Raw genomic sequence first — 21,927 nt, forward strand, 5'->3', positions numbered from 1 at the left:
TTTCATGTGTCAATAAAAGAATTCAAGAAAAGCAAAACAACGTCATAGTCTGCTTTCATCGCATTCAACCGGCTGACTCTTCAATACTACTTCAGCTTCATCCATTACCTACGTACCTACCTACTAATTCTCGTCTACTCCATTTCTCTCTTCATCCAACGACAGCATACGCGTCTTCTGCTCCGAAACTCGACCTGCTGGTCGGTTCTGGGATAGCTGCTTTTCAACCCCCGCAGTGGTATTGGTAGGGCGTCCTAGTCTCCTCTTCTCTCCCCTGACATTTTTCCTCTCCCGAAGTTTGTCCCGCACTTGTCCCCCAGGCGGTCTTCCTTTCTCACTACTCATGCAGCCGGTTTGCAGAAAATTCTGACCAGCGTTTCATTTTCGCAGTCTATTCTTGGGGGAACACCTTCCCAGCTCTCACCCCAGCTCCCCGCGTGCTCCTCGCCACTGGGACCGTGCCTGTGACCTCCTGGGGCAGCTGCTCACTTCGGCCTCCGTTGGCCACCAGTCCTCTGACCTTGCGTCTCTCGCGCCTCTCCTTCGGCAACGCGGTCTCCCAACCCGATTCTCTCCTTTCTAGAACGTACCTACGGCAAAAGGCAGATTGTCTTTCCTGTCCCCTATCCCCCTTCGACAGCTTTATACACTAGGTTGAACAAACAGAGAGCCTCCTTTGTCGATCGTATCAAAGCGTCGAGTCACCGAATCACTCTACCCGGCGACAAGCGTGAGGGGAAGCACAATCCCATGTCCACGGCCACGGCCCACCGTTGATTTTTGTGGTCGTCTCATGTAGCACCATCCCGTCGTCACCGCTCAATACTCGAGATCGCGCCGTTTATAGCACCTGCTCGCGAACGGCCCAACTGGTACTGGCCACTGGGCCGTTAATTGCTTGGAAAACTATGGGGTCTGCTGCATATAATCCTGATGGTTAGTTTGATGCTGTTGTTCTCCCCTTGCTCGGGACCTGCTCCTGCTTTTCCATATCAAGGGGCGACAAGCGTCTGGCAAAAATGAGCGCCAAAGTGAGCATCTAGAAGGGACACGACACGGATTGGATGTCATAGCGAGATAAGGGGAAAGGGATAGCAAAGTCTGGTCGGCTCATTCGTTGCCTCGAGCTTGCAGCTGGCCGACACGCTTGACCTGGTATCTTATCCTTAGACGAGAATATGCTAATGATGCTGTAATCTAGGCGAACCAAGTCCCCTGTCGTCCCCATTGGGGCCTCTTTCAGAATCCCCAGAGGCGGAGTCCTTCATGACACAACTTTCAGGCGCCCAGGGCGATACGTTAGGATACTCAGTGGAGTCTATTCCGGCTGGGTTCGATTCCCTCCCAAGGTGGGTAAATCACCAGCTGCAGCTTCCCCTTGCATTTGTCGGAACCATCTTGCCATTGTATGAGAAAAAAAATTCAAAACTAAAAAACAACAATCTGTATCTCTTTCAGGTCTCCGCTTCTTGAACATGAGCATGGACTTGGGCCGTCCGGTTTAGATCGTATTCGCTCGCAACCACCCTCCCGGGTTTTCACACTTCCGAATATGTCTGCTTCTTCAATAGCTGCTCTCAGTCCCCGGACCCTCTCCCCTTCGCCGCGATCTGTTTCGTCGTCGAGAGCCAACTCCATGGCCGTTGCACATAACCAAGATGTCAATACTCTGGAAGACCTTCACCGATTTCCATCTGAATCTCTACACTCCTTTTCCTTTGCGCGACAATCTGAGGAGCTATTACACAACCGCCAGAATATCCTCAAAAGGTCTATAGATTTCATGCGTGACCGCTTTGGATGGGCCTCGAGCAACGCTGGAGTTCCTAGCCCTAGCCTTGCGCGCGGTGGTACGGACACCCAGGCAATGGTGGATCTTTTGTCCCAGTCCAACATCTCCGGGACGTCGCGAGGGCCTATGACTGGACCTGCCGACGTGGGAAGTGACAATGTTTTTGATAGAACATTTACGGAGCTCCAACAACCCTTACCAGAGGCCAAAGAAGCTGTGCGGGAGCCAGCACCACCTCAGCTAACTTCCAGTCAACAGCTGCCTCATGAGATCCGAGGGTTAAGGACCGCTCCTGCATCCAGGCGCGTAAGCTTAAAACGTACTTTCACAGACGTCAGCTCAACACCTCAGAGCCAACTGATAGAGACTCTAGCACAACCATACACCGCTGCAGATCCCTTCTCCCCGCTAAGCACCTCGACCTTTGGATCTGTTTTCCCAATTCCCGCCTTGCACACCCATAGCAGCAAATGGAATCCAGTGTCACAGGCCGTTTTCCGGACCGAGTCCAAGGCACCCTGGACTATCCTAGCAGCCAATGACCTCTCCTGTCTTATATTTGGTGTTACACAAGCAGAAGTCCGCAAGCTGAGTATCTTAGAGGTCGTACAGGAGGACCGACGCCAGTGGCTCGAGTCCAAATTGCGGGATCCCACGACCGATGCCGCAGCGAAGGTCCGCCCCTCACCTGATAAATCCCGTATGAAACCCGTGCCTCAAAGGTCCATGGGGATGGGTAACGGTGTGACCGCCCAGCTGCTCAGTAAACCTCCCTCTCGCGCTCGTCCTTCACGGCGAGCTCAAACCGACGACGGCTACGGTTCAAGTGCTTATACGGCGAGGCAGCTCAATCATCCGGCGACCAAATCGCGTGGTGTTTTGTTGTGCGGTGATGTAGTTCCTATCCAGAAGCGCAATGGTACCAAGGGATCTGCAAGTATCTGGGTCATGGAAAAGCGTGGCGGTCTGATCTGGGTTCTAGAGGAAATCCAAGAAGACGTCGCCTTTATTACCTGTGACGGGTTGTGGAAGATTACCTCCACTCGCGGCGCCACAGACAAAGTCTGGGGTCATGGAGTTTTGGAGACTGGTCAACATCTCACAAAGCTCCTTCCTAACCTTCCTCAAAAATGTCTCGAAGGCTCGGTCGAGAAGGGTATCGATGAGCTCGCAAAGATAAAATACTTCGCTGCTAGTACTTCGGGGCCAATTTGCATCCCGACCACTATTTCTAAAGACGGAGCCTCACGCTCTCTCCGAATATCTAGCTTTCCACATGTCGCCGGCATCATGGTACTATCGTCTGCGAATCTCAAAATCATAAGCTCGAACTCAGTGTTTTCATCCGCTTTGTTTGGCTATGAACGACCAGAAGGTTTGAACATTTCAGACCTCATACCCGGGTTTGACGACTATTTGTCAGTGATCTCTGATGAGGAAAATGTTCCATTGGTTGACGGCGTTGTTATACCGGAATTGAGCTTTCGGAGAGCGCGAACTCTCTCCATGCTACGAGAAGGCAAAGCCAATGTCGCATCGGTCTTTCTAGAGCCAGCTGGCCTCACCGCCAAACACCGTGACGGATCTACTATTGCAGTTGACGTTCAGCTTCGGGTTGTAAAGAGCGGGACCATCTTTCCCAAGCAGCGTGAAAAGAATACCGGTGAGAACGAGACTGATGATGGCTCCGAAGATGCTGTCACGGTAACGGAGCTTGTATATGCGCTATGGGTTACCTACTCGAGAAACATACACTCCGTTTGCCCGCCCGGGAATCTGCCTTCATCACACGAAGTCTCTTCTCAAGCGACAAGCCCTACTGAAACTCCATCGTCGAAAACACAATCGTCCATGGGTACAACACCACGACTCACAATACCAGAAGAGGTGTCAGTGAAGACACGGATACCGACGTCAACTTTGACCCAGCAACTTAGCGAGGCCGCTTCCGAGCCACTCACTGACAAGCCAGTTCAACCGATGCCTGAAGTGAAACCTCTCAACCCCAAAGAAGTACCTAAAAAACGCACGATCGCCGACTACGTCATCCTTGAGGAGATGGGTCAGGGAGCGTATGGCGAAGTCAAACTTGCCCGCATGAAGAAAATCCCCGCGAAGAAGGTCGTGCTCAAGTACGTGACCAAGAAGAGAATTCTAGTTGATACATGGACTCGCGATCGTCGACTTGGGACTGTTCCGCTGGAGATTCATGTCTTGGATTATCTTCGGAAAGACGGTCTGAAGCACCCTAATATTGTGGAAATGGAAGGCTTCTTTGAAGATGATATCAATTATTACATTGAGATGATACCTCACGGACTTCCTGGAATGGACTTATTCGACTACATCGAACTGAAAACCAACATGGATGAGCAGGAGTGCCGGAACATTTTCAAGCAAGTTGTCAGCGCCATCTATCATTTGCACACGAAAGCCATGGTAGTCCATAGAGACATTAAGGATGAGAACGTGATACTTGACGGTGAAGGTCGGATCAAGCTGATCGACTTCGGCAGCGCGGCCTACATCAAGAATGGGCCGTTTGATGTTTTTGTCGGCACGATAGGTAAGCTTGCAATCAAATATTCGTTAGGCTCATAACTGATCCTCTCTAGATTACGCCGCCCCCGAGGTACTGCAAGGCAAATCATACCGAGGCAAAGAGCAAGACATATGGGCGCTCGGGATTCTTTTATACACGATCGTTTACAAAGAGAACCCGTTCTACAACATTGACGAGATTCTGGACCACCCTCTTCGAGTCCCGTTTCTACCATTTACGGAGGAGTGCATCGACCTGATCAGGAAAATGCTTGACCGCGACGTGGATAATCGGTTAACGATAGGCGAAGTCCTGGAACACCCTTGGATGGTTGACAGCTGAAATATGCCGTGGGCCGAACGGATTCATTTTGGATAAACCGACTCGGCAGCTTATATACGGACGGAGATGACCATACAAATGCACGAAGAAGAATCTTTTACATACTCATACCGACATACTGGACGAATGACAGCAATATAACATTGATGTTTCTTTTTCCATGCATCACGACCAGCAACGACCGACAGGACGAGAAATATGCTTACGAGAGTGGTTTTGCGGTCGACAGCCTGTACTTTCGTTTCTTCTCTTTTTCTTTTCTCTCTTTTACTCTCATTTCTCCACCCGAGGAATAAAGCAAAAGACCGCCGTTAACTGAATGATTGATTGATATAGAGGCAAGAAAACAGCGAGATACCCTGTGATATAGCGCGAACGATGCTTTGTTGGTTGGCTAGTTAACTGCCGAGGCATCTGCATGCAATTGGATGAATTATTCTCTAAACTTCCGTAGAGCCCTCTGTAAGACCGAGTCCAAAGCCCAACCCAGGGGCACGGCAGGCAGGGCCCAGGCGCCGGACAGGATGCATGGCATTCGACCGAGACCGTTGCACTAGTACGTTTATAACAAGGGCTACTCTAGTCAAGGAGACTACGAAAGTCGATAAGGATACCCGTGGAAATAATAAATGCAACGCTATTCTGAAGGAGCAGTTGAGAGAATCCACAATGAGTCCAATCCAACCCGACCGGGTGCGGGGGTGAAGCGGGGGAATTGATACCGAGTCGTGCCAGCCACGGAATTGGGTGTCGTTCATCAAATTTCACAATCGTCGAGGCAATTTATCGAATGGAAGGCAAATCACCGGAGAAACTCCATGATCCCTCCGTTAAGAGCCTGCGAGAACTGTTGGATCTGACTCGCCAGGATGTCTGCGGTGGCAAAGTCTTGACTGCGGGCCCTGGCGAGACTCGTGAAGTTGACTGGTTGGTATTCACTGGTCCAGGAACGGGGGTGGTTTTCCGTTTGATTGTCAAAAGAGGTGCTGAGAAACGGGGGTTGGATTGAGATTGGGGTTGTGATGGGTTAATTTAATATTGTTCGACTGTATGGTCCGGTTGATATCGGATGTCTCCTCTTCGATCAAGTACAGGAAGAATCCGATCATTGACGGGGATATGGATGGTAGCCTGATAGTCACGTGATGCGCGTTTTCTTGGGTGGTTCTTGTCTTAGATGAGATTCCATCTTTTTCTTTTTATAGTAGATAGATTATAAGCTGCAGAGTGAGTACAGAGCAAGCAGGGGCGCTTCTCACCCTCTGTCTCGATCCACTCTCTTCTCTGCGAGGGTGTACTCTGTATTATATTAGGCGTTATCGCGTGTCTTGCGTGGTGAGTGGGGCAGGCTATCGATAAAGAATTGGAGAGCGGATAAGAAGTTGTGGGGGGTAACTAACTGACATCCTTCGTTGTCCGCCCACGTCCGCCTGCACAGGAGGCGATATTATCCCACTCTGGTCTCAATATTGAGTCTCAACTTCTCGAGACCCATTATTGGAATGGAATAAAGAAACGCAGGTCCAGACCATAACTCCCCTCCCTTAAGATCGGATTCCCGCTGTCGTCTGACCGGAGTGGCTCAGGCTCAGGCTCAGGCCCGTTTCCCCCTCCACTGCCAGCCCACCTGCAGCTTTACTTCCACGTCAAACCCAGCCTGGCACTTTATCTATCCTCTCTTCTTCAAAACCTTCTTCCGCTTTTCTCCTCAGCGCACCTTTCTCCCGGCTTGAATTGCATGCCATTTTGTTGCTTCTTGTCTATACTCAAGCATTGCCCAGCTACCTGACTGCATACCTTTTGTACCCCGTACACGCAGTGGAACCGTCGGTCGACCGTTACGCGAAGCAGTCCCATGGTACAATAGCAACGGGTCCTTGCCGAGACTTTACCACCACTGTCCCCCGTTAACTTTGTTGTCGCTTGACTGCCCTCCTCCGGTGACCCTCAGCCTCACACCATCTTCCTCTCTTGCTTTCTCCTTTCACACCCACCTTCTTCTCTTTTGTGCTGGTCATTCAGTCTTTCTTCTCCCTACTATTTCCTTTTCTGTTGCAGCCGGAGTTTGGCGCTATATACTACCCGTTCATTGCGGACCTCGATGATGACCATCTAGGATCTGCCTTTTAGCGGGTTTCCGCGCTCGTCACTGCCTGCAAGCCCGAAGAGCCATTTCTTTGCTTATGATAGAAGTTCAGCTCACTTTTATTGAGCCCAGTCTTATTTTCCTCAAAAACACCACCCACCAATATGGCGACATCGGACGACGAGATTGTGCCCTTCCCCGAGGCTCCTACCTCGGCAAGCCCTAGCTCGTCCGCAGACCAGATCCCTCTCGACCAGCCCCCGAAACTGAAAGGCCGACATAAGCTACTACAAGGCCTTCAGCGCACATTCTCGAGTCCGTCGTTGACTCGCCGTGGCCGATCGCGGTCCGCTTCAACCTCTTACCGCGATGGAAAGGCGTCTTTGTCATGCGTCTCTCTCTCTCAATCATCATATACCCCGTGCCTGCCCAACGGAAGTAGCACACAGCTGTATGGTGGATTGAACGTTCGTCCGACGACTCCGGCTCCCAATGGGTCCTTTGTCGCAGACGACCAGGAAGCGAACGCTAGGGTTCGATTCGTGTCGGACACCTCCAATGGACAATCACGGAAGATTGCGCTGCCCTCGGAAGTGCGGCCAGGGTCCCGAAGCGCACTCCTTGACAGCATTTCCGTTTCTTCAAAGCCAAAGGACTTTGACTTCTGGGGAAAGATGCCGAATGAGCTCGGCATGCTCATTTTCAGCCATCTCACTCCCAAGGAAATCGTCCGGTGCTCGGCTGTGTGCAAGTGGTGGAACAAGATGTGCTATGACGGTCAGCTGTGGACTGTCGTTGATACCACGGAGTACTACCGCGATATTCCAAGTGATGCGCTTATGAAACTCATGATGGCTGGTGGTCCGTTTGTGAAAGACTTGAATCTTCGTGGGTGTATCCAAATGCAGGATAAATGGCTGGAGGATAGTGAGAAGATTACCGACCTGTGCCGGAATATTGTGAACTTCTCCCTGGAAGGAAGCCGGATTGACAAGTCAGCGATCCATTGTTTCCTTCTGCGCAACCAGCGGCTACAGTATATCAATATCTCAGGTTTGGACAGCGTAACGAACGCTGCTATGAAAATCATCGCGAAATCGTGCAACCAACTTCGGTCCTTGAATGTCTCTTGGTGCACCAACGTGACTACCTCCGGGTTGAAGAAAGTTACCAGGTCTTGCACCATCTTGACTGATCTTATGGCAAGTGAGATTCGAGGATTTGCTGACACTGGACTTCCGTTGGAGTTATTCAAACGGAACTCTCTGGAGCGTTTGGATATCAGTCGGACTGATATTACAGACGAGAGTCTTAAAGTGCTTATGCAGGGTATTGACCCTGAGATTGATATCTTGGAAGACCGTGCTATTGTTCCGCCTCGGCGGCTGAAGCACCTAGATCTTCACCAGTGTTCTGCCCTCACCGACGACGGCTTAAAGAGCCTCGGGCATAACATTCCGAATATAATCGGCCTCCAGCTATCAGGGTGTTCCGAGTTAACGGATGTGTCCGTTGTGCCTATTATCCAGACCGCACCTCATCTTACCCATCTCGAACTCGAGGAACTCGAACATCTCAGCAATCGGACGCTTGTCGAGCTTGCGAAGTCACCGTGTGCTCCTTTCCTTGAGCACCTCAATGTCAGCTACTGCGAGGCCTTGAGTGACCCCGGTATGCTCCAAGTGATGAAGAGTTGCCCGTCTCTCCAATTCGTTGAAATGGACAACACTCGCATCTCGGACTTGACGTTGGCGGAAGCCAGCTTCCGTGTTCGAAAGCGAGGATATGATGAGAATCTCCCTCAGGTCGGCCTGCGGTTGGTGATCTTCGACTGCCCCAATGTCACTTGGGTCGGTGTCAGAGATGTTCTGTCCGGCAACGCCTATATCCCACGTCAACACAGAACTCCACCATCAGTATCCGTTACTCCTGGCTCAGTGAACACAAGTCGAGCCTCTTTATCCCCAGTGATCACGTCCTCAATAACACCTCCACCACCGCCTGTCGTATACCCCAACCAAATCATTCAAGTCAAGTGCTTCTATGGCTGGCAAATGACCGTAGAGGAACATACCAAGCGTGTTTTGCGCGGTGACCTCGCGGCAGCCAACCGCCTAGAACGAAAATGGTTCGATTATATGATGGCGACTGAAGAAGCGGGTATCGCTGGTGCTGGCGCGAGAAGACGACGTCGCCGGGCCCGAGAAGCGGAGCGCATTTACAATGATGATGATGACGAGGAGGAGACGTTCGGTCTTGGTTCTATGCTTGGTGGACGACGGCGAGCACGGAGTGGCGGAAGCTGTACAGTTATGTAGAGCTGTGGCACTGGCCCACCAAGTTCGGCGGCTCTATATTATGCAAGACAGTAACGATGCTGGTCATACTGGAATTGTCTTCGCTCAAACTCATGACAACGACAATGGATTCGCAGGAACTCGAATTCAAAGACCTTTTCTTTCCTGCCATGATCTTTTACCTCACATTTTCTCATTTGCTCTTCTCATTTCCCCTTCTCTTTTCTTCCACATTCCACTTAGACCTGGCTGGTGACATTGGAGTTTTGATTTTTTGTCTTCGGTCATGTCCTGCCTTGCATCTTCGCGCTATCGGCCCTTTAAACCTCTTGTTGCATTTTGGTCTGACAGTGGTCAGATCTTATATTCCATGATTTACTTCCTATACTGCTCCGGAGCTACTGCGTATCATACTAGAGGAGAATGAGAGATTTAACATTTTATCGTCATGTTAGGGTAGTATCTATATGGGTATCGACAAAATATTCATGGGCCCCCAAGTTGCGCATGGCCCTGATGCAGAGATAGATAAAGGCGGACAAAACTCCTGAGATGCTGCGTAAAAAAATATAGATGATAGTGGCGGTCGGGCGGTCCTAGTAGTCGATACCAAATCACATTTCGAAGAAACCGCCGTCGCTGTCCCCCTCGTCCTCGTTTGCTGGTGATGGGTCGTGTTTTGAGGTCTTGGTTCTCCGGGCGTCGGATTTGCTAGGCTTGCTCTTCTCCTTGCTGCTGGACTTCTTGTCACCGGATTCCTTCTTAGGGCGAGATGTCGAAGCCGGTGCCCCTGCTTTCTGTGATTGTACCTCGCCGCCAGATCTCAGCTTTCCTTCCCGAAGGAGATCCAGCGTTCCATCTGCCATGCACTTCTCGACAACACTCCACATGGCCTTCCTCTCCGCGTTGGATTTAGAGTCTTTCTCGTCTTTGTCCGCGCCCTCCTCGTCGTCTTCGACCTCCTCCTCTTGATCTTCCCCCTCGCCCCTCTTCGCTTTCTTCTTATCCGCATATATCGATATATATTTCTCCGTGAGTGGGTAATAGATCGTGTAATTCAGGTTCACTTTTGCAATGTGCAGGCGAGCTTGCAGTTTGGCAAGTTTCCTCTTCTTCTTCGCTTCCTCCTCGGCAGTTAACTTGGAGGACTCGGGAGTAGACTCGATCAGGTCGTCGCGCTTGCGAGTGAGTTTTGAGACTTCTTTGGTGGCTGTTTTGCGGTCTTAACACAATACATAGAATTAGCATTTATCCACAAATCGCAGCCCCAACACAGTCAATCAGGGAAAGCCGGGAGAAATGTGTACCCAAGAATCTAACAAAATGATATTTTGTGATCATATTCGACCGCTCCCGTCGTTTCTCCTCATCCGCCAGCTCCTTCTCGTACCCCATCAGCGCACGTTCCTGGATAATGCGTTTGTCGGCGGAGAGATCGGGCATGTTGAGCAGGCGCTTGACATCGCGGATTCGGCGCTTGAGGTCGTTGATTGAGGTGCGTTGTTTTTCTTCGCGGTCTGTAGAGGGTTTCTTGTTGTTGGGTTTTGAGTAGGGGGATTTTCGGTGAGCAGATGCACCCTTGGGAGCGTATGGTTTCGGCATCCTGAAGACGTAACGTATGGAAATTCTCGTGCTTTGCTGAAGTGTGATTCTTGTATAGAGCAAGCGGGTGGAAAAAAAGTGTCGGACGACAAGAAACAGTGGTGGAAAAAGGTCGGACCGAAGTGCGGAGCGGAGATGGTATGCATTGGGGAAGTAAGTTAAGGTTGGCTCAGCTCGAGGTCACACTTTGTCTCGGATGGACTCGACTTTTATCGGCAGAGGTCCAGATTCTATATACAGTGCTCTACGGTTCTGCTGAGAATAGTGCTTCTGTTGCCCGTTTCCTCAATTTATCTTCAATCATGCGCGTCGCTGCTTGATTGCTACCCAGCCAGAACAATGGGATGAGCTATCGCATAACTATCAGATACGGACTCACTCAGTATCTGACCTCGAATACAGTACACCGGAGGAATCGACGAGAAACCCTCTATCACGCTCGAGACAGAGCAGGATGGACAAAGCAATCCGCTGGTCCCCAGCATCCACCCCCGCCGAGCAACGCTTCCTCTCCGTCGACGTAACAGGCAAAGCCTTCCGCCTCTGCAAAGTCACCTCCTTCACACCCTCACAACCCCTTCAACACACCGTCCTAGCAACGCACACCAAAGTCCCCGCCTTCCGCGCCTTCGAATGGTCCCCGGTCGATGAATCACTAGTCGCAGTCGGGCAATCTTCCGGCGACGCGACCATCCTCAGGCTTCGCGATGACAGCCAGGAATCCTTCTCCTTCCCTGTCCGACACCAGCGATACTGCAATGCGATTGCGTTCAGCTCACACGGCTTACTTGCGGCGGGATTGGATCGAGTGCGCAATGACTTCTGTTTGAATGTGTGGGATGTGAATCAAAGGTTGGCTATGAGGGGGAGCAAGGGGTTTGTGGAGCCACTAAGGAAGTTGGCGAGTTCGGAGCCCATTACCAGTGTGAAGTTTTTTAGGGACCAGCCGGACACGCTAGTTACGGGTGTGAAGGGACAGTTTGTGAGGATTTATGATCTGCGTGGTATGTCTCCCTCGATCGACCCTGAGCAGAGGAAGGAAGTGAGACCTGACTAGTGTAGAGGGGCCTGGCTTGCCGTCGTTGCAGTTTCCGACGAGGTGTGTGCATAATCTGGCTATTGACTGGCTCGATGAAAATTACATTGCCTCGGGGTTGACGTCTACGGAGTCGACAGTCTGCATCTGGGATCGGCGGGTTGGTGCCCGGCTTTCTGTTGCTGCGGCTCCTTCACTGGAGAGTGGACAAATAGAGCCAGCTCTCGAGTTCAAAAATGTGCTTGCGCCCAAATCCGCGATATGGAGTCTCCGGTTCTCAAGGACGAAACGGGGATGCTTGGGCGTACTATCCAGCACTGGCCATGTGAAGACATATAACATTGTCAAGGAATACTTGGCTGAGGAATATCGATCACCCATTGACCGGACTCTGGGGGAAGAGTCCGTGAGCAGTTATCCTGAAACGATCTATACTAAATCTGTTCGCGATGTTTTCAGTTCGTACGACCACTCTTCGCGCGGATATCCAGAGTCTCAACGAGTAGTCTCGTTTGACTTTCTCAATATGAGCAGCTCCAATGAACCGAGCCTATTGACCCTGTCTGCAGATGACAAGATTCAAATTGTTACAGTGCAACCACCAGCACCTCCCGTGCGGCTATCCTCTCAAGGAACGCTGGTATATGGGAGACGTGATGAGCATTCCGACTTCAAGACAACTCGGCCGCTAGGGATGAAAGGCAACATTGGAGAGGTAGTAAAAGACCTACGAGACTGCGTGTTGGACCGACAAGACAAGCAAGATGCGTCCGATAAAGGCCGAACACCTACAGATCATCTTTCGAGTCGAGAGCTCAGAGAGCGCACAATGTCTGTTGGGCTGTTGGGGAGTCCTCTTACTGCCAAGGAGGCACTAACTCTCTTGACAGTGAGCAGGCGTCGTTGCGAAGAGGGATATCTTTTCAACGGGACCAAGAATAAAATAATACTCACCGATGATCCTTATTTACAGGGCTTCTGGGATTGGATTGAGCGTGGGTACTCTTAAAAACTGACGGGACCTAAGCTAACGAAATAGGTGCACGATCTGACTCTTCGGATAACTCCATGATCATGAACCACCTAGATCTGAACTACCTAGGGGTGTTTGATATCTGGACAGGAGACTTAGGTAAATATGCCATACCTATAGGAAGATAGATGTCTCTAACGTTTCTAGGGGCAAGCGTTGAATCGCGATGGTTGGGCGCGAATAACGCTCATTACCCTGATATTAACGATACTATCGTAGACCTCGTCCAGGAACACCTCAACCTCCCTCCAATCAAGAGCTGCGATACACATTACTCTGAACACAGACGACTTGGTCTGCGGATATGCGGCGCAGCGCAATCGCACCGTGAGCTCGAAGAGTTGGTTAAGACCTTATCTGCTGACAGCCAGCACACCAAAGCTGCTGCTCTGGCAGTCTTCCAGGACGAGCCGAAATTGGCGTATCTGGCACTGAGGAGCCACAAACCTACGCAGGCCCATCGACTTTTGGCAATGGCTATTGCGGGTGCCGCGAAAGGAGAAACAGACTCTGACTGGGAGGAGACTTGCGCAGAGATTGCAAAAGAACTTAACGACCCATATTCACGGGCGATCTTGGCTTTTGTCAGCAAAGGCGACTGGCGCTCTGTTATCCACGAATTGACCCTTCCACTGAAATACCGCGTTGAGGTCGCCTTGCGCTGGCTTCCGGACGATGAGCTCACAACATATCTCACCGAAAAGACAAAGCAAGCAATCCACGAAGGCAACATCGAGGGCATTGTCCTTACTGGCCTCGGACACTCCGCAATGGAGCTCTTCCAATCCTACATCAACAAATTCAATGATGTCCAAACCCCCGTGCTCGCAATGAGCCACACAGTGCCACGCTTCGTAAATACAACCCTCAACAAACATCGCTTCGAGACTTGGCGCGAAACATACCGCTGGCAAATCAACTCGTGGAAACTCCAAATGAAACGCGCCCAGTTCGACGTTGGGTCGCACAAATTCGCGGTCACCTGGGACGGCCGGCGTCTCATTGAACCCCCGCGCCAACAAATCAGCTTAACGTGCAACTACTGCACGCGTCCACTAACGCAGTACGACGCCTCCCAAGTGCCCCCTTCGACTGGCGGCGAAGTCGTCCACGCCACGGCTGGAAACCCGCTCGGCGCAGCCGCCATGTCAGGCACAATCTGTCCGCGATGCGGGCGTCATATGCCGCGCTGCGGCGTTTGCACGCTCTGGCTGGGCTCTCCCGATCCAATGTCCAAAGCTAGCATTGCGGCAGAGTCGGGTGCAGAACAAAAGAAGCCGTCAGAGGCGGAGGTTATGCGGCGATTTATAGTGTTTTGTATTAACTGCAACCATGGCTTCCATGCGCATCATGCGCGGGAGTGGTTTGAGAAACACAAGGTTTGTCCGGTTGCGGAGTGTAGTTGTATTTGTGATCGATAATACCCTGTCAGATTCATGCTTATAGAAATTTATCACGAGATTATGTGTATCATGTATGTCTAGATACGCTTTTCCATTTCAAATTAAGAAGTTGTTCGTAGATCTTTAGTGGAGATGGCGGCGTCCAGACCAGCCCTGCAGAGCTCCAGCTCCGACCAAAAAGTTTCGTTTGACTCGACACGATCCTCCTATGATTCATACACTGACTCACCACACTCCATGACCACACTCTCATACCTCTTATCCTTCAGACCTCATTTCTCATCGCGCATCAAGCTTATAATTCCACCCTCCTCGACCCAAATTCGCCATCTCCACCCAGCTTCCCGACTCCAACCCCCGCATCACCCCTCTCGGTTCTCCCACCACAAACACACCAAAATGCCCAACCCCGACAACAATAGAAAAGGAGGCCGCGGTAATCGCGGCGGAGGTGGCAGCGGAAATGCCAGCCGCGAAGTCCAAGTTTCCAAAGCCCTGAGCTACCTCCTCCGACACGCGGCCGAGCGCGAGGGGCTCAAGATCGATGCGCAGGGCTATGCAAACGTTGCGGATGTGGTATGTCAAATCCATTTCACTTCAGCGTGAAGATATACGTGGTACCCTGAAGACTAGGCGGAGCTAATACAAGGGTCGATGGTAAAGATGGCCTGGCGAAAACTCAAGTCCCTAAAAGTGACCTTCCTCGAGATCATCGAGGCCGTCGAGACGTCGGATAAAAAGAGATTTGCGCTTTTCTATACGCCTCCCTCGATATCAGCAATAGCTCCGCAACCCACGACCGAAGATGAAACCGCCGCCGAAGCTTCAATCCAAAACGAATCTTCTGAAGAAGAACAATCAGCCACAACCCCCGCCGCCCTTGCCGCATCCAAAACCGACCAAACACCCTCTCACTACCTCATCCGCGCAACACAAGGCCACAGCATAAAGTCCGTCGAAGCCGAAGCCCTCCTTGAAAAGTTAACCCTCGACAATCCTGAGAAGCTACCGGATACCGTTGTCCACGGAACATATCACTCGACCTGGCCGTTGATCCTGGCGTCTGGCGGGCTAAGGTGCATGGGAAGGAATCATGTGCATTTTGCGACGGGGCCGGGGTTAGGGGACGTATTAGGTGCTGTTGAGGGAATGCATAATCAGAATAAGGAGAAGATCGAAGGTGAAGGAGCGGGATCTGGGCCTGGCGCTGCAGGGAAGGTTATCTCGGGGATGAGGCAGGACGCGCAGGTTTTGGTTTATATTGATATCCGGAGAGCGCTGGCGGGAGGATGTCCGTTCTGGAGGAGTGAAAACGGGGTTATCCTTTCCGAGGGAATGGAATCAAGTTCGGATAAGGGTAAAGGCGAAGAAGGAAAAGTCATCCCTGTGGAATTCTTTGATGTGGTTGTTGAGCGGAGGAGAGGGTTGGGGAAGATCTGGGAAGGTGGAGAGACTCTTCAGGAGTTACCGGAAGAACTGACGAGTAGACGGGGGCCGAAGGGGGGCGGTGGAAAGAGAGGAGGTAGACGGTCATGAGCATACAGATGGGTTGTCCACTATACTAAACGAACGCTCTCAGAACATTGAATTCTCAGGTATCACGAACATATATACATGAAAAGGAACAGCAGGGAGGTGATTGATAATCAAGCTCCGTTGACCTTCGACTCATCCGGCACCAGGCGCACATCATAGGTCAACTCAAGCCCAGCTTTCGGGTCGTCCTTGCGCTCTACAAAGTCCACGATGAGCGAATCCTTGACGGCAAAGACCGAGTCATTCGTCAGATAAGGATCGTTGCGGTCGAAGATCTGTGTCGTGAGGGGCTTGTATCCGTCATATAGCGCCTATCAATCATCCATTAGCCCTAACTTGCACCCACACAGCATCAGGAGGAAAGAACCTACAATGATATGAATATGCGCCGGCCTGAACGGATGCCTATCCATCATTTTCAACAACTTCCCTGCAGGCCCATCATCAGGCACGGGGTACGGCGTCGGCCGCAAGCAGTAAAACGAGTAGTACCCCTGCTCATCCGTCCTGAATTTCCCACGGAGATTGAACTCCTCCTGCTCGGGATCCTGCTGCTCATACAATCCGTTCGTTGAAGCCTGCCAGACTTCAACAGTAGCTCCGACGAGCGGCTTCTTCGTCACGTAGTCGACAACCTGCCCCTTCATGAAAGTAATCTCACCCTTTCCGTCCTTGGGTGGTGTGCGCACGATCGTCTCCCCGTTGTCACGGAATGGTGTGTCGGCGCGGAAGAAGGGGCCTAGGATTGCGGTTGCGGTTGGGGCGTCGGCTGCTTCTTCGGCGAGCTTGAATGTGATTTCGTCGACGAGCCTGCCACAGTCCCAAAAAGTGATTAGCAAAGGATGCTTGAGCCCATGCTTATACGAGAAGAAGAAACATACGACTCCAACCCAATAACATCGCAGACCAACTGGCCCTCGTTACGCTTGTTGTCGCTCATCTGGCCCGCCCAGTTGAGCAGCTGCACGCCAGCCATCCACTCGTCAACGGTGAGCTCGTTCTCGCGCGCAAAGTCGTGCACGTGCCGGATTAAGGAGGACATGAGTTTTCGGAAGCGGGGGTTCACGTTATCGCCCATGGCGTTGACGACATTGTCGGTGAAATTTGGGTCGAAGCGGTGGGTTGCCATGATGATTCCTTGTTTTCTGTAGAGTCGAGAGAGGGGGGGAGATCAGGGTTCGGGGATGTTGTACAGAGGAAAGGAGGAAAGAGGGTGAAACCCGGCCATGGTGGACAGGATAAAGGCAGTTTTATATAGAGCTGGAGGTGATCTGCCAATGGGAGTAGAGGCAAAGCAATGGGAACAGCCCCAGACCTCCTCATTCTGGAAAAAGACCCCGCATTTCCAGGCGTTCTACAGTCGGAAGCTTGCAGGTGGCATGAGGGGACGGCATTCCGATATCAAGGTGGAGGGGCAAAGGGCGATCCGATCAGTCGGATGTCGGATGCCACCAGCTGTTGATTGGCTGTGGTGATGCTCATACCCGCTTGCTCGGGTTTACGGAGTTGGTGGTTATACATGAATCTATAACATTGTGCTTGCAAGTGATAACAAAGGAGATAGTTGCACTTTCTTTCAGACTTCTGCAGATGTTGCACTACTGGATATCAGTGGATAGTTTGTCAGATGAGTAGGCTGTGACATGAAACCTGATCATAACACTACCACAACCTTAGAAGGCTGCCTAACATTGTGTCTAGATGACACTCTAAGCCACAACAACCGCAGGTTTTCTAACCAACACCACAGCCTCTATACCACCCTGTATTGTGCAATTGTACATCATGCATCTCATCATGTGTCCCAACCTGATTGGATTTACTCAGTGGTTGCAAGCGCGAAAGGCTCAATCTCAGCCTCGCCTTCATCATCAACGCCTACATCCCTAGCCTTACAAAAGTGAGAATATCCCCGGACCGCGAACTCTTCCCGCGCGACTTCCAAGATCTTCAGAACTCAGGTGTTCAATTATTCAGCTATTCATCATGGAGATTGGAGTTGCTCTTTCCATTACGCAAATCTTGGGCAGTGTTGCGCCGATGCTTGCTACGTACATCCAAGAGGTGACACACGCCGATGACGATATTCAAAAATTGCAGGACAGAACACAAGCGCTTAAAAACACGGTCGAGGACCTCAGGCGTCTGCTTGAGGATAATGATATCTCGACAGTAGACACGACGCGTAAATTACTTGGCGATCTTCAAAAGTGCCAAACTAGGCTCGAAGACCTGCAGCGAAAGATCGAGCCTCGACAACAGAAACAGGGGCCAATGGGTATCAAGCGCAAGCTCAAATGGCCTTTACGCAGCAGAGAATATTCCAAGATTCTTGAGGACATAGAAAATATAAGAGTCGATTCGATGGGGCCTTGACCATCGACGAGATGTACGTTGCTCACAAATCTCCTTCGAAAGATGCAGATATTGACTGTTTTCAGCCGGCTTGCAGACAAAATGAACCAGCAGCGCATCCTGGCTCGCCTAGAGCATATAGAAGACGCTGCTTTCAATTCTTATGCGAATGACGGTGACAGATGCCTCGCAGGTACTCGAGTAGAGATACTCAATGAGATTGAAAATTGGGCAAAGCTCCCCAATGAGGGGCCCATACTCTGGATGAGAGGTAGAGCAGGAACAGGAAAGTCTACGGTCGCCCGAACAGTCGCGTCTCTATTCCATAAGGACGAACTACTGGCAGGGAGCTTTTTCTTCAAGAGGAATGAGGGAAAACGAGGCAAAGCGAGACTGCTGTTTACAACACTTGACGTCCATTTAGCGAACAAAACTGCGAAATCAACTGTTGCCGACCAGATGAAACCTCTTATCTTGAAGGCGGCTGATGGTAACCCAGATATCTCAGGCAGAGGCCTTGAAGACCAGTTTCGGAATCTAATCCTTCAATCACTTAAGGCTTACGAGGGGCCGGCTGCAACTGCAATCATTGTGATCGACGCACTTGATGAATGCGATCGAGCCGATGATATAGATGTCATTTTGAGACTTCTGCCTCAAGTTCAAGACTCCACCAATCTTCAGCTGCGCTTTTTCCTCACAAGCCGGCCTGAGCAGTCAATAATTCAGAGCTTCGAGGACATCAAGGCTAAAGGAATCCGTTGTCAAGAACTGGATTTGGACGAAACCGGCCACACTGCCATCAAACGCGACATCGCATTGTTCTTTGACCAAAAGCTTCCAGAAATTCGAAAGAAACGAGGACTTTCCTCTGCTTGGCCAGGTGACCAAAACCTCCAGACCTTGATCACAATGTCGGTGCCACTGTTTATTTTTGCAGCGACGGTATGCCGTATGTTTGATGATCTTCAGTGGCACCCTGAAGAGAGCCTGAAGGAAGTTCTTGCTCATCAATGTGATGGTTCTGATCTTGACCGCACTTATCTGCCTATATTCGACCAAATATTGAAGAACCAGACCCTAGCAAAGGAAGACAAATTGATTGAGGAGTATCGCACAGTGATAGGGACAATCGTTACCGTTGAAGCCCCCATATCAGCTGTTTCCATTTCGAGACTTACGGACATTCATCTTGAAAGCGTCAGGCTTAGATTGAACTCTTTACGTTCCGTTCTTCGGGTGCTAGAAGAAGACAATGAGCCCATTGAATTATTCCATCAATCCTTTGCGGACTTCCTTTTACATTCGAGCACATCTAGGAAACAACGTTTCTGGATAGAGAGAGAGCAGAGGCACCATAAACTAACTGTGAAGTGCTTAGAGATCATGCGCAATGGGTTGAGGAAGGGGGCTGATATCTCAAATGAAGAGCCTGAGGATGGCGATGTATTGAGATACGCCTGCAGTTACTGGGCACGACACCTTATCCAGAGTGAAGATCCAATGGCTGGATTTGGCGAAGGCATCTCATTTCTGAAAGATCACTTTCTCCATTGGGTGGAAGCAATGTCTCGACTTGGTCAGGTTTCCAAAGTCTTGGAGATTATCCATACACTACAGGATGCTCTACAGGTGGGTCATGCATCGAGGCATTGAGTTTACTTTACATGCTGAAGGCGATAGGGAAAACAACACATTTCCGCAGCAGACTTTCTCAAAGACTCGAGACGATTTATTTTAAGGAACCGAGAGATTGCCGAGATTGATCCTTCTCAACTCTATTCATCCGCGCTCATTTTCGCTCCTCGACACTCAAGAATCAAAGAGGTATTCAATGACATACAGCCAAGTTGGCCACTTTTGCCAAAGGTCGCAGACACCTGGGGCTCGAAACAACAAACCTTTCGCGCGCATTCCAAGCCGGTAAAGGCGCTGGCCTTCTCGCCAAACAGTAGATTACTGGCGTCTGGCTCGGAAGATGCCACTATTAAGCTTTGGGATGCCACAACCCGGGAGCTTCGTCATGAACTTGCAGGCCATTCCGATGATATCCTATCTCTAGCATTCTGTGGTGACTCTAAACTTGCTTCTGGTTCTGGTGATGGTACCATCAAACTTTGGGATCCTGTCAGAGGGAAATTGTTACAGACTCTTGGAGTAGAAGGTGGCTTCCAAGTTCATACTATAGCATACTCTCAGCATGGTCTGATAGCTGGCTCACATGGCGGATCTGTCAATCTCTGGGATGCCAGCAGCGGTCAACTGAAGCGAGAGCTGAAAGGCCATAGGAACCATGTGATTTCGGTGGCATTTTCTCCAGATGGATGCAAGATAGTTTCCGCTTCGATGGGCGACACTGTCAAGGTCTGGAACTTGGCTGATAATGATACAGTACGAGACTTGGAATTCCCCATGCTTTGGTTGTCAGGTCTGGCTTCTTCCCAAGATGGTCAGCTCTTAGCTTCCATAGCGCATGCTAGTACGATTGAGATTCGTGACTGGGCGGGAACACTACAGCATGAGCTTGTGCGCTGCCCAGATCTTTTGGTCTCCTTTGGATCTTCTCCTCCTCTCACCTTCTCCCCGGACAGCCGGCTTCTGGCATCGACCACTTCGGATAGTAAACCCGGATTATGGAACGCAAAGACTGGCGAATTACTGAGCACACTCGAAGGCCATTCAGACGAGGTGCATGCTATAGTCTTCTCGGCAGATGGCTGCTTCCTAGCCTCTGGGGATGGAGAAGGAAAGATTAATATTTGGGATACTTCCTCAACCGCCTTGCAGCGGGGTCTAGAAGGCGAATCGGGCCATCATACAGACAGCGTGGTCGCCATAGCCTTTACGCCAGACGGCAAATTACTGGCCTCTGGATCAGCCGATAACACAATCAAGTTATGGGACCCCTTTGAAGGTGAGGCCCAAAATACACTCACAAATCAGGCTGGGAATATTCAGTCTTTATCCTTCTCACCAAACGGCCACCTCCTGGCTTCTGGTTCGACTGACAAAACGATCAAAGTGTGGGACCTGATCACCCATCAAGAACCGAAGGTTCTTATCGGTCACTCTGAAGGTATACGGTGCGTGGCGTTTTGTCCCAATCAACATCTTCTAGCCTCAAGCTCTGATGACAACACGATTCGAATTTGGAGCCCCAGCACCGGATCCCTACAGTATGTGATCAAGGGCTCCCCGAGTCCCGGAATTACCTCCATCGCATTCTCACCGGATGGGGACCGACTAGCATTTGGCAACATCTTGGGCAATATTGAGATTTGGCATGTCACCGATCGCTCAATGTGGACGCCGTCTTCGTGGGGTCGAGCCCGTCTCGTAGAGAATCAAAGCCTGCTATCTTCACCTGATGGCCGCTGCTCATCATTCAGCCATTTCGGGCGCGAGATACAAACCCTGTCATTTTCACCTGATGGCCGCCACTTATCATCTAGCCGGTGTGACGGCATCACCAATACCTGGGACGCAAGAAATGGATTGCTTCAACGAACATTCAACGAGTATTCTCACCGGATATGGACTGGGAAAAGTACTAGAATATCAGTATTTGACGGGAAATGGCTCTGTGTTAATGAAGAGAGGAGGCTCTGGCTGCCTTGGGAGTATCGTCCGACTTGTTTGGCAGTGAGTAATAGTGGGATTCTGGCGCTCGGTCACATATCTGGAAGGGTCTCTTTCATGTCAGTGGATGGATTGCTAGCTATATGAAGGTAATTGTCTTCATTTTCCTCTCGGATTTTGGGCATGGATGTTATGACATCTCAATCAGTCTTCCTTTTTCAAACTCTTTCAGGTACAAAACTGTGCTTGACGTGGAGGTTTCGTAATGTGCAGCCCATGGAAAAGCACATACTCGTTCTGGTACTGCGCCTGCTTCTGTTTTTC

General features: G+C 50.7%; 7 protein-coding genes across 7 annotated transcripts; 5 read left to right on the forward strand and 2 right to left on the reverse strand.

The window, feature by feature from the left end:
- The first annotated feature begins 1,452 nt into the window (after nucleotides 1-1,452).
- On the forward strand, nucleotides 1,453-4,896 carry BJY04DRAFT_66726 (serine/threonine-protein kinase). Its single transcript, XM_073720824.1, has 2 exons — nucleotides 1,453-4,358; nucleotides 4,408-4,896. Exons 1-2 carry the CDS (start codon nucleotides 1,553-1,555, stop codon nucleotides 4,674-4,676), a joined length of 3,075 nt encoding a protein of 1,024 aa, XP_073570964.1. The 5' UTR covers nucleotides 1,453-1,552; the 3' UTR covers nucleotides 4,677-4,896.
- Nucleotides 4,897-6,729: 1,833 nt separating this feature from the next.
- On the forward strand, nucleotides 6,730-9,376 carry BJY04DRAFT_66734 (F-box domain protein). Its single transcript, XM_073720825.1, has one exon. It carries the CDS (start codon nucleotides 6,927-6,929, stop codon nucleotides 9,078-9,080), a length of 2,154 nt encoding a protein of 717 aa, XP_073570965.1. The 5' UTR covers nucleotides 6,730-6,926; the 3' UTR covers nucleotides 9,081-9,376.
- A 124-nt stretch (nucleotides 9,377-9,500) lies between these two features.
- BJY04DRAFT_190115 (Efg1 domain-containing protein) lies at nucleotides 9,501-10,719 on the reverse strand. Its single transcript, XM_073711462.1, has 2 exons — nucleotides 10,367-10,719; nucleotides 9,501-10,281 (listed from the first exon to the last, which is right to left on the reverse strand). The coding sequence occupies exons 1-2, from the start codon at nucleotides 10,659-10,661 to the stop codon at nucleotides 9,674-9,676; spliced, it is 903 nt and encodes a 300-aa protein (XP_073570966.1). The 5' UTR covers nucleotides 10,662-10,719; the 3' UTR covers nucleotides 9,501-9,673.
- A 396-nt stretch (nucleotides 10,720-11,115) lies between these two features.
- On the forward strand, nucleotides 11,116-14,151 carry BJY04DRAFT_218669 (uncharacterized protein; the record flags this gene model as incomplete). Its single annotated transcript, XM_073716368.1, has 4 exons — nucleotides 11,116-11,665; nucleotides 11,724-12,692; nucleotides 12,737-12,829; nucleotides 12,878-14,151. 4 exons carry the CDS (start codon nucleotides 11,116-11,118, stop codon nucleotides 14,149-14,151), a joined length of 2,886 nt encoding a protein of 961 aa, XP_073570967.1.
- A 188-nt stretch (nucleotides 14,152-14,339) lies between these two features.
- On the forward strand, nucleotides 14,340-15,738 carry BJY04DRAFT_190119 (tRNA 2'-phosphotransferase). Its single transcript, XM_073711463.1, has 2 exons — nucleotides 14,340-14,709; nucleotides 14,797-15,738. Exons 1-2 carry the CDS (start codon nucleotides 14,371-14,373, stop codon nucleotides 15,667-15,669), a joined length of 1,212 nt encoding a protein of 403 aa, XP_073570968.1. The 5' UTR covers nucleotides 14,340-14,370; the 3' UTR covers nucleotides 15,670-15,738.
- A 10-nt stretch (nucleotides 15,739-15,748) lies between these two features.
- BJY04DRAFT_190120 (intradiol ring-cleavage dioxygenase) lies at nucleotides 15,749-17,199 on the reverse strand. Its single transcript, XM_073711464.1, has 3 exons — nucleotides 16,551-17,199; nucleotides 16,041-16,479; nucleotides 15,749-15,980 (listed from the first exon to the last, which is right to left on the reverse strand). The coding sequence occupies exons 1-3, from the start codon at nucleotides 16,796-16,798 to the stop codon at nucleotides 15,780-15,782; spliced, it is 888 nt and encodes a 295-aa protein (XP_073570969.1). The 5' UTR covers nucleotides 16,799-17,199; the 3' UTR covers nucleotides 15,749-15,779.
- Nucleotides 17,200-18,087: 888 nt separating this feature from the next.
- Nucleotides 18,088-21,750, forward strand: BJY04DRAFT_228038 (WD40-repeat-containing domain protein; the record flags this gene model as incomplete). Its single annotated transcript, XM_073718751.1, has 2 exons — nucleotides 18,088-19,656; nucleotides 19,708-21,750. 2 exons carry the CDS (start codon nucleotides 18,088-18,090, stop codon nucleotides 21,748-21,750), a joined length of 3,612 nt encoding a protein of 1,203 aa, XP_073570970.1.
- Between the last annotated feature and the right edge of the window lie 177 nt (nucleotides 21,751-21,927).

The sequence above is a fragment of the Aspergillus karnatakaensis genome (genome assembly GCF_047715665.1).
Source record: "Aspergillus karnatakaensis strain CBS 102800 unplaced genomic scaffold BJY04scaffold_26, whole genome shotgun sequence".
Classification (NCBI taxonomy): Eukaryota; Fungi; Ascomycota; class Eurotiomycetes; order Eurotiales; family Aspergillaceae; genus Aspergillus; species Aspergillus karnatakaensis.

What these genes read in the sequence shown, in the direction of transcription:
- BJY04DRAFT_66726 (XM_073720824.1), top strand. Translation starts at nt 1,553, where the DNA reads ATGTCTGCTTCTTCAATAGCTGCTCTCAGTCCCCGGACCCTCTCCCCT. An exon ending in TGTTTTTGTCGGCACGATAG is followed by an intron (nt 4,359 to 4,407) that starts GTAAGCTTGCAA and finishes GATCCTCTCTAG; the next exon opens with ATTACGCCGCCCCCGAGGTA.
- BJY04DRAFT_66734 (XM_073720825.1), top strand. Translation starts at nt 6,927, where the DNA reads ATGGCGACATCGGACGACGAGATTGTGCCCTTCCCCGAGGCTCCTACC.
- BJY04DRAFT_190115 (XM_073711462.1), bottom strand. Translation starts at nt 10,661, where the DNA reads ATGCCGAAACCATACGCTCCCAAGGGTGCATCTGCTCACCGAAAATCC. An exon ending in TCATTTTGTTAGATTCTTGG is followed by an intron (nt 10,282 to 10,366) that starts GTACACATTTCT and finishes TATTGTGTTAAG; the next exon opens with ACCGCAAAACAGCCACCAAA.
- BJY04DRAFT_190119 (XM_073711463.1), top strand. Translation starts at nt 14,371, where the DNA reads ATGACCACACTCTCATACCTCTTATCCTTCAGACCTCATTTCTCATCG. An exon ending in ATGCAAACGTTGCGGATGTG is followed by an intron (nt 14,710 to 14,796) that starts GTATGTCAAATC and finishes TCGATGGTAAAG; the next exon opens with ATGGCCTGGCGAAAACTCAA.
- BJY04DRAFT_190120 (XM_073711464.1), bottom strand. Translation starts at nt 16,798, where the DNA reads ATGGCAACCCACCGCTTCGACCCAAATTTCACCGACAATGTCGTCAAC. An exon ending in GATGTTATTGGGTTGGAGTC is followed by an intron (nt 16,480 to 16,550) that starts GTATGTTTCTTC and finishes GGACTGTGGCAG; the next exon opens with GCTCGTCGACGAAATCACAT. An exon ending in CGGCGCATATTCATATCATT is followed by an intron (nt 15,981 to 16,040) that starts GTAGGTTCTTTC and finishes GATGATTGATAG; the next exon opens with GCGCTATATGACGGATACAA.